The sequence below is a fragment of the Bombus flavifrons genome, chromosome 2, assembly GCF_040668555.2.
Source record: "Bombus flavifrons isolate JBK064 chromosome 2, iyBomFlav1_principal, whole genome shotgun sequence".
In the NCBI taxonomy this organism is placed as follows: domain Eukaryota; kingdom Metazoa; phylum Arthropoda; class Insecta; order Hymenoptera; family Apidae; genus Bombus; species Bombus flavifrons.
The window spans coordinates 832,313-842,779 of NC_138443.1; the positions used below are offsets into that span (position 1 = coordinate 832,313).

The following is a 10,467-nucleotide window of genomic DNA, read 5'->3' on the forward strand; positions in this document are numbered from 1 at the left end:
ATGGAAGTCGCAAGATTCCACAAATACTACAGATCCTATAATTCTGGTCCTCAATGGCTGGTCCGTAGACATTTATGCGTATCTTTTTTGTCGAAAGTCGCATTGGCGAATAAGAAAGTGGAGTGACATAAAATACGAGATAACCCCGTTTCAAATGAAAATGATTCTTTTTGGTTTCAGTTATACCAGTATCTGCTGGCGGATACTAAACTGAGGCTCATGTTTAATTTGGGTCCGCAATGCGGGATCGTTACGTTTGTTACCTTACTCATGATGTTCATCGTCATTGTCTGTTCACTTGTGGTGAGTCAGATTTTTGCTCATTTTTATGACAACGGTTCTTTTCGCGAGACAATCGGACAAAAAATTTAATACGTTGACTGCCAGCCACAGCATTGGAATACTGTCACTTATTTCAGCAGGATAATGTTACATTGTTGTATGGTAATACATTATTAAATCGTTATATTAATAATAATGTAACGCATTGTTATATTATACTATACGACGTGTGACACAAAAGAAACAAGACTGCGCTTGTAACTATTTTTATTAAACAAATTCAGAAGATTAACTAGGATCATCTTCGAAGTAGTTCCCTTTCGAGTTGAGACACAACCACATATGATTGTCCCAGCGTTCAAGACAATTCAGTTCGAGACAATTCCGTTGAAAATCCCTTCCGTTGCTTTCGCTTTCGCACTATCTAACGACAAAAACTGGGTTAATTTGATGAAGTGGTTCAAAGACAAGAACTCGAGACATACAATCTTTATCGTAAGGCTTGGTCAATAATTGAAAAGATGTCGTTGAAAATTTTCCCAGCTTAGCAAAAAAACTTAATATTTATCTGCTGTTCGCTTTTCCTGTCCAACATTTTTCGACCGAGCGGAAAACACCATAATTGAAGATGTATCTTCACTTGTACCGATTGTGAGTGTAACGATCGAGCTAATCTTTGCAACACTGTCGCTACACAAAACATCTTTGATAGTCGTTCCTTTATCTTTCCCCTGCCACGCTTCATCCCCGAGCTGTAAGTGCAGTCCAGTGCTTTTTGTGTTGCACCTCATAATATTGTTATGGTAATATTTGAAAGTATTACAAATTTTACGAATATGTTTCTTTAGCTTAAGCTCTAATTAATTCCGAGATTAATCTACTTGACGTCACTAGCAAGTATAATGTCAATCGCCGATGACCTCCGTGGCACTCGACGTGTTAATATTATAACGACCGGCGACGCCACACTAGGCGTCATGCGAGTTAACTGTCAGCGTTAACTACTATAAAATTATACAAGTATATTTATTTATTTATAGACTTCTCCAAATTTTGTATCATATTAATCTTTTAACTTTTCAACCGTTCCAAGTTATTGAATTTTTTCTATAAACGTAACATAACAAATGTAAAACATGTATATATTTACATATTTTATACATTCTCTACGTGAAAGTTATACACGAACCTGAGTCTTTAGTGGCCTTAATAACGTAACGTGATGTATAAGAGTAAGTGTTCCGCAAAAATGTATCTAAGATGAACATATAAAAATATACGATATTATTTATGAATCTTAACTTTTCTCATTTTTATATTTATTATATTATTAAACTTTTAATTCTAACTGCTTGAAGATATATTTACAAAACGATTTTGTAACTATCTGACAAATTAACCGTGTTGTAGAGTTAACAGTGTTAAAAATGAAAAGAACCAAAAGCTGTAAATGGATTAAGATTGTATTTTATGACAACGTATCTTGCAGGTTAGCTCGTGATTTAACGCTTCGTTGCATTACAATTGTTCTGTTAAATCGTGGTCGGTTAATTCGTCTGGATGAACGGAAGGCAGACGGATCGATAACAGTCGAGAAAGTATCGTAGTATCGTCGACAAGATGTCTCGCAATTACGAGTGTTCGTTTGCATCGTTTCCTCTTTTCTTCCTCTTTCTCTCTCTCTCTCTCTCTCTCTCTCTCTCTCTCTCTCTCTCTCTTTCTCTCTCTCTCTCTCGCTCTCCCTTTCTTCCTTTCTTTCTCATTCTTTCTCTGCGGTGTTCTGATTAGCGGAAAGATCGAAAGTTTTTATCGGCGTTGAACGGCGAGAAAGGTTAATTTGATCAAGCACGAAGTTGCAAGCACATCGAGCATGTTCGACTTTATTTAGCACACTTTCATATTGAGATTCGGAATATTCTTCATTTCTTTAAGCAGCATTCCAACTTAAACTTTCAAGAGATGAATTTCTGTTCAATAATTTCGTTAATGATCTCATTATTATAAACGTATCCCTATATTATTAAACGAAGATTAAAAATTTTACTTTATATTATTCTGTAGCTTTAATGTCTTCTTAAATCTTATAGTGTTATATATTGTAATGTTACACGACAACAATAAATAACTTAATTATTGTTATCGTCAATTCCTAAAATAGGAAACTAAGAAGATGATATCCTGACGTGATTATTTTAATTAAAATATCAAGCAATAATCTTTATATAGATCAGAGAGACGATAACAGAATGACATTCGATAAATGAAATATCATGTAACCTGAGAGATTACACATCTGTGGTTGCTGCAAAAATAGAACTTTACAAATTTTAGAACAACTTTGTCTTTTACAAATTTTCAAATTATAGTATAAAAATCTGGAAATAGAATGTTTAGACGACGAATGATTTCGTCTTGACGAAATTAATTTGGTGTTTGACTTTTGCGTGATTTATATATGATACGAAAATACGCCAGTCTTTCGATAGATCTAACAATATTCTACATATTTAAAGACACCAAGTTATTCATTTTCATATATCGATCCCAGGGTGCAAAAGCGATCGTCTCGAATCAAAAAGTCTTCCTGGAATTACAAAAAGAAGCGGACAAGGTACGGTAAATAACAACATGCTGAATTCATTTTGAAACGAAGTATCACTATATAGGGCGTCTCATTTTTCGAAAAAATGTTTCAAATAAAACGGGGTCGTCTTATGATGAACACCAGATTTGTCTATATGGGTGGCATTTTTCGAGATCTTAGCATAACTTCTGTTTCCTTAAATGAAACTATAGACTTTTTTATACGTGTCTCGATTCAGTTTTTAATCCTCTGTAAAGAAATATCAAGGTACTTTTATCTGAAAATGCGTAGTTTAAAAGATGTTTTAATGTTAATTTCATCAAATTGAGAAAAAGAAACAAGGAAAACATAAACGCAAAAGCTTTGCGTTATCTTTTCTTGTCTTTCATACGATAAATTTTACAAGATTAAAGTTAAAATATCTTTTGAACTAAACACATTTCCACCCAAGTACCTTGTACCTTCTTCTAAAGAATTAAAAAATGCTTCGAGTGGTGTACAAAAAAAATATAGTTCTATTTAAAAAACACAAAGGACATATCGAAATTTCGAAAGAACGTCCATATAGTTAAGATTTGCGAGGATCATAAGATGCTTCCCTCGAAACAAGAGCTTTATTTGTATAATTAATAATGGTAAATTTATCGAGTATGCTTTATTTGAGATGCTTTTTAGAACAACGTATAATTCAGCAGATAGTTGCATGAATTGATTAAAATGGGACACCCAATCTGTATGCATATAATCGTGTTTAATTTACAGAAAATTCCGCGGAAGAAAAGCATGGCGGACATCAGACCGATCTACAATTGTATTCATAAGCACGTAAGTTTATTTCGAGTCGGTGCATCATGCCGAAAGTGCATTTCGTTGTTTTCCTTCGTATAGCATCGGAGTGTTGGTCGGCACGCGGGCAACAATACGGTTACGGTAAATGGTAAATTGCTTTCTGATTTTCAGTTGCAGCAGACCGATGTGTTCCAGGAGAAGACGAAGAAAATGGTAGGTTGTTCTACACTCGAATAAATTTCTCCCCTCTTTAGAGTTACGCGACTTAAGCCCTCTATATTTCGACAGCTCTGCAAGGAACGCCTGGAGTTGGAGATTTTGAGCAGCAGAATAAACTGTATCAACAAACTGTTGAAACCTGAGGTAAGACGTTAAAAAATCCGCCTGTTGCAGAACAAGACATGAAACAAGGCAATTCGTGTTTTGGTTACAAACAAAATACGATTTGTCGAATATAATAGTTACGAAAAATATTCGCACACTATTGTATTTATCATAACATTTACGAACTAATTAATTAGATTCAAGTGTATTAAATTTCGTATAATTCAATAGTAATTTCATATGAATACAAAAATTTGATGCCGTGAAAATGAAATGTAGGAGCTGAGGAAAAAAATGCTTCAGTGGGAGATAACAATGTGTGCCAATACTTTTTGTAGACACTGCGATACGAAATAATAATATTTAATTTATATTTAATATTTAATTAAATAGTACGCATTTTGTCCAGTTTGTGCAAAGGAAAATGTATGTCACAAAGAAACGTAAATGCGAAAACATATAATATACCTTGTATTAGTTGCATCATATGAAATATCACATTCTTAATGAGTTGTGTTTTACTGAATTCTAAGGAATATTCGTTTATGTATATAAAAGCTAAACAATTAAAATTATATTCGAGATAAAAGCTTCTTAGGTTTCGAATGATTGTAAATTATAACTTTATAATTCGAGGTCTTTTGTTTCTTTCCTTGTCGTATCAAATAATTATATATGTGTAGTTTATTTTAACGGCTACTCACTTAATCTCAAAATACTTCTTTCTTCTGCTATTGATACGATACAATCTGTTTTATTCAAAAATAATTTATAATCTGAAAAATTTTATAAATATTCACGGGTATTATCTGAAAGAATTAAAATTTGATCTAAATTTCGCATTTTATTCGTAACACACCTTTATTCCATTTTTTCCTTATCTTTTTTTATCTTCTGTTCTTCTTGTTTAATTTACGAGATAGAAAGTTGCTATTGGAATTTTCTAATTAATATTAAATATATGAGTCGAACGGGATATGTAATAGAGGGATGTAATACGCTTATTAATATTTTAAGAAGAGAGTGCATGTAACCATTAGAAAATCGTGAAAATCTCGCAGCTTCATAAAAGAGTATGAATTAATCGTTTAGACTACTTAGATACTTTTGATGTGAAATTTTTTATATATTATAATTTTCTTACGAAATTTGAATCTATCTAAAAGAGTCATTAATAATTCGAAAAATAGGATGGGGTTCCTGCTATCTATTCTTCATGTACGTAGACATTGTTAATTAAATGAAAGATTCGCCATTTCATTACTTCAAAGTAGTTTGATATTCATCCACGCCGCGACTGGAACGTGTGAAATCACCTATCGACTTAATAACGTATAGCTGCAGGTTGAATAGAACATATATCGTTTAATTAACATTTAATTCCTATAATTAACATTCAATGTTCTCTTTTGACGTTTGAATATTTTGCTATCAGACAAGTACTATTATTGATTCCATATAATAGTATAAGTATTACCATGTTATGATAAATAAATTTACTGTAACATTACAAGAATATAAAAATAAAAAGGTAGCTATAAAAAGTATATGCAAAAGGTAGATATAAAACGAGTTTAAGGTATAATATTAATTAAGCAAGCAAAAGGCAGGATACTTGGGAAAAAGGTACTTACATCCTTATGCGTATAGATGTAACAGAAAAACAAATTTATTCAATGCTAACGATTGATATTAAATATCACGTGCAATATAGTGTCTTTAGATTATATACCAGCAAAATAATTTAATAAAATGATGGCATATTTGAGTAAAGCAGCAGTGAAACGTCAAATTCTATTCTTTTCTTCGCTTTACGAACAATTCGCTATTAAAAGATTCACAAGTTCCCTAGGTCATCGGTTATATATGATAGTCAGCGGAACTGAAACTTCCATCGAACAAATAGAGATATTCTTTGTAAAAATTGTTCAAATAAAATGGATACGAGTGAAGACGAAACTGTCAAAAAATTCAGTACAAGTGGAATTTTCCTCCGATTAAATTTGCCAACGTAATTTTCCTACTCTTCCAGTTTAAAGCTCTGCCAAAACGCTTACTTACCGCTGGGCACGGACCGTGTTGAAAAGTCGAGTAAAATTTCAAAAAAATGTACCCACTCTTATTCCGACTGGGCGAGTAATTATTAAACCCAGTTGGCTCATAAAATTCTATTTTACGTGTTTTACAAACGTCTCGTACGGTCGCTAAACTTCGAACTTTACAGAGAATATCGCACCACTGTGACTTTCAAGTGTAGCCAGAGAAGCGTTAACAACCACATACCCGAAACCAATTGACCGACGCAAAAATAGAATCAAACTCGCCTTTCAACCTATATCTCGAACTTTCGTTGCCCCACGAGTTTCCTTTACGATCTGTCTTTCCCTTAAACGATTGAACGTGTTACGAGACTTCTCGAGGAAACACAAAATCGAACGAACGGAGAAAAGCTTCTGATCACACGTCAGAATGTACAGAAATTGTAAATAGTCCGACTATAGACAAAAGCAATATCTTGTTATACATACAATTATTAAAAATAGATCCAACAGATTAGAGGAAATAGAAATTTTTCAAAATTCTTTAGAGGAAAATTTCCGAATCGGCTTTGTAAAGAGATTCTTTGCTATGTTTTAAAAAAGAATTTTCTAGCTGAACTATGATAAGTCATTCTTAAAATACATAGAACGTTTCTAAGTTTTAACGAACCTCCTAGAATTTTTCATCTTTTTTATATCATATTTTATCGTCGAGATCTATACAGTAAGTTATTTTTTATTTGCTATCATCATAACATAACCGATGATTCTAAAACCCAACAAAATTTGTACGTCAAATAGGTCAATATGTATGTAGTAGCAGATAAAAGAAAGTTTAAAATTAAGACACTGTGAATCTTAGTAACTTTTATACTAAAAAATGTTTAACATGTTGATAACAATCATCCATCCTATGGTATATATCTATCCAATGCTCTTATTAAATATAAATCTATTTTGTATAATTATAATGTCTTCTTTCACACTTATTATCTTATAAACCTTCTTCTATTCTTTCTATTACGCTATTGTATATACAACTACTTTAAGATAGCAGGTAATTCAAGAAATTAACACAATTGTTGTTCTTCTTTACACTTATTATTCTATAAACTTTTTTCTATCCGCAAATGTACATACGGCCACTGTAAGATAGTAACTAATTCAAGAAATCTATACAACTATTACAAGCGTTCTTAAGACGTGCGAAAGAGTTGGTGAAATTATGTTGCCTTTTCTACATTTGTTGTTTTATAAACATTCCTCTATCCGGCACTACATATATGTATATATATATATATATATATATATATATATATATATAATACAACTATCACAGTCTACTACTACTACTGCTACTACTACTACTACTATTACTACTATTACTACTATTACTACTATTACTACTATTACTACTACATGGTACAACTACCTAAGTCGTTCGAAAGAGTTTGTAAAATTATTTTGTCTTCTTTACCCTTATTATTCTATAATGTTTCCTTTATCAGCCGCTATTTATACAACTACTGTAGGATACCAGCTAATTCAAGGAATTAATACAACTATCAAAAGAGCTCTTAGGACGTTCCTCGCGAATCTCCTTTTTCATTTAACTTCTCGAGCGTCGTACAATGGGATTCTCCTTGCAATTACGTCAGCTATCCTTTCATCGCATTTTTAACAATACGATGGCCACGCTAATAGACAGAATATATCACGCAGATAAGACGTATGATGTTCATTCAGCGGTCGCGTGACAACTTAACTTCGCTATTCAAGCTCGGCAGGTCGCGCGTTCAACGGAATTCGTCGCAAGAAACGAACGTCGGCCACCGTGCAGGGGTTGTAGAAGGTTGGAAAAAGCAAGATCTCACGGCGCGATAATACGCCAACCGTACGAACGAGCCTGTGCTTTTCAAAATTAGATTAAAACGATTAAAAGCTGCCCGTAGCCCAGCTGCGACCAAAAGGGACGAAATGCGATTTTCATCTTGTTAATTAGGACGAACTCGCGGAAATTCGCGCGGTTTCAGATATACATCGCGCGAACTTAAAGTATATCACGCCGACGGGCGTTAAAAGTGTCTGAAAACTTTTCTGTCCACGCCAGACAACAACGAGAACGACGATCGCGACGACGACGAGACGGGATTTCACGTTTACAGTTGCGTTTCATAAGACAGAAATTGTACAGGGAAAAATGTATTAAAGACATGAACATTCGCTGGAGTTTCTATTTATGACTGTGATTGAAGATTTAAAGAGAATGTATTAGAGTTGTATTAAAGATGGATTTTTTGTTGTACATGAGATATATAGTACCTACAGATAGTACATATCTTATTCTATCTTCCAATTTCTTTTTCCCGTTTTTCTGTTTCCGATTTAACACAAGCGAAAGTCAACAATTGTTGTGAATTGTGAATTGTGAATTGTGGCTTTATTTTACTTTTAAAAAGAAAAACAGAAAATATGTCGAGGAGGATATTCAATTTCTGTATTGTATAAGTGATATGCCTTAAAAATATTTTGTTTTGCGTTTTAATAACTTTTATCAATTGAAATTTTTCCGCAGGCTCTGTTATTCAGCTAGGCTGCAGATACTTATGCATTTATAGGGAATCTAAATTTAAATGTGCAAAAGCGTATAGAATGAATATCCGCAATAAACTTCCTGTTATAGTATTTAAAGAGTGTAATGAATCTTCATTTAGGTTTCGCTTTTCTAGTTGCATGAAAGAATATACTTTATCTTGTTAATTAAATTTATAGAAAAGCTGGATTAGTAGGATGCAAATGAAATATGAATAAAACGATCGGTGTAAAATATAGAAACTAAAATATAGGCAGCAATTTGTAATTTTGCATTAATTGAATTTGTTACGAAACTGGAATAAGATATAATTCGAATTAACAAAGTGAGTAATGAGAAATGTAAAACTTGAAAAACAGAGAAAACGTTAAAGAGTTTATTGAATTTAGGATTGTCCTTAATATCTTTGCATTAGTTAAATCTATAAATAAATTGAAATAACAAGATGTAAACTAAAAGCTAACAAGGTAGTCAATGTAGAGCGTAGACGTTAAAGGAGTTGGGGGAAGTTGGAAAAATGTTTCGAAGGAATATAATTGAGTTGCACGGAATATTGACAAGCAGCATTAGTCTTTTCTTGTTTATTCTTCACATTCTAAATTTACTTTCAGCAAAGGAAATAAAATCTCGAAACTTCAATTTCTACCCTGTAAGTCTTCGCAGAGAAGCTTCTCCACTGTTAGATAAAATCAAATTACCAAAAAAACCATTGCATTAATGAAATAATGTTATAAAATTCTATCGAGTGATACAACTTCTTGAGATGAAAATTTCATTCTATTTGTGAAAACTCGATCGCTGTCAAACGTAACGAAAGCGTGAATTTAACCCTCGCTTACCTGTCCTTACTTAATCTTTCGAATTTCAAAAGTTAATTCCTGGATAACAATTATCTGAAAGGAAACAATAATAGTACTTTGAAAAATTTCTATTCCGGTTGGTAATTTCTTCGGAAGATTTAAAAAAGAATATGATATGTTACATTATATGAAACTTCTGCCAAAATTAATAAACACTAGCGAAGAAAAGCGATAACTAAAATTTCCCATGCGAATTTCGTAATCGAAAGTACTGAAACTAAAATCGCTAAATAATTCAACTCGAAAGGATTAAATAAAAGCGATACCATGCCAAAAAGATTGTAGAAGACTCGTTAACTTGCTTCGTAGAAAGGAGAAAATTAAAATTATCTCGAGCTACCTAAAAATTCATTAATCCAGCTGCTATCGTTTCAAAAGAGATACTTCTGTTCAGAGAAATTCGCGTATGCATGTTTCAGGCGCAGACTGAATGGCGGCGGAGCAGGTTACGAAAAGTGTATTATCGTCCCATTAACTCGGCCGCGTCGAAGTAATAGCCGGCGGCGTAATAATGTAATTAAGCAAATACAAATGCGTCCAATAAAGAACATACAAATAGCATCGACTTATTACGCGCAGACGCGTTATGAGTTTGCGATGCTCGTGCATGTACCAACGCTGAAAACTTTCGCCACGTCTGATCGCCACGAGGGGCATATTAAAGCTTCGTGCTTGTTTTATAAACAGTATAACATTCTTTTATGTGCATTTAACACGAATCTAAAACATTGAAAATTATCGTGAAACATCTATAAATTGTGCATCTATCGAAGTATAATATTCCGATAAGAATAATTTTCGATTAGTTTTAGTAGTATTTAGAAGTGATATAATTTTCTAGCGGTACCACGTTGACACTGCCGTTACTTGTAATTGTGAATAATAAAAATTCCAAATTGTATCGAAATTTGACTTTTTACGATTTAAAAATTGCAAATATAATAAAATGTATATAGAACTATACATACATATATGTACATGTGAAGAGTCAGGCAA

The 10,467-nt window shown here is 32.8% G+C and overlaps 1 protein-coding gene across 1 annotated transcript; it reads left to right on the plus strand.

The window, feature by feature from the left end:
* Positions 1-9,965, plus strand: LOC138188245 (uncharacterized). The gene is made up of 7 exons (XM_069129860.1): positions 1-60; positions 181-303; positions 2,831-2,893; positions 3,629-3,691; positions 3,827-3,868; positions 3,944-4,018; positions 9,891-9,965. Exons 1-7 carry the CDS (start codon positions 1-3, stop codon positions 9,963-9,965), a joined length of 501 nt encoding a protein of 166 aa, XP_068985961.1.
* Positions 9,966-10,467: the final 502 nt, after the last annotated feature.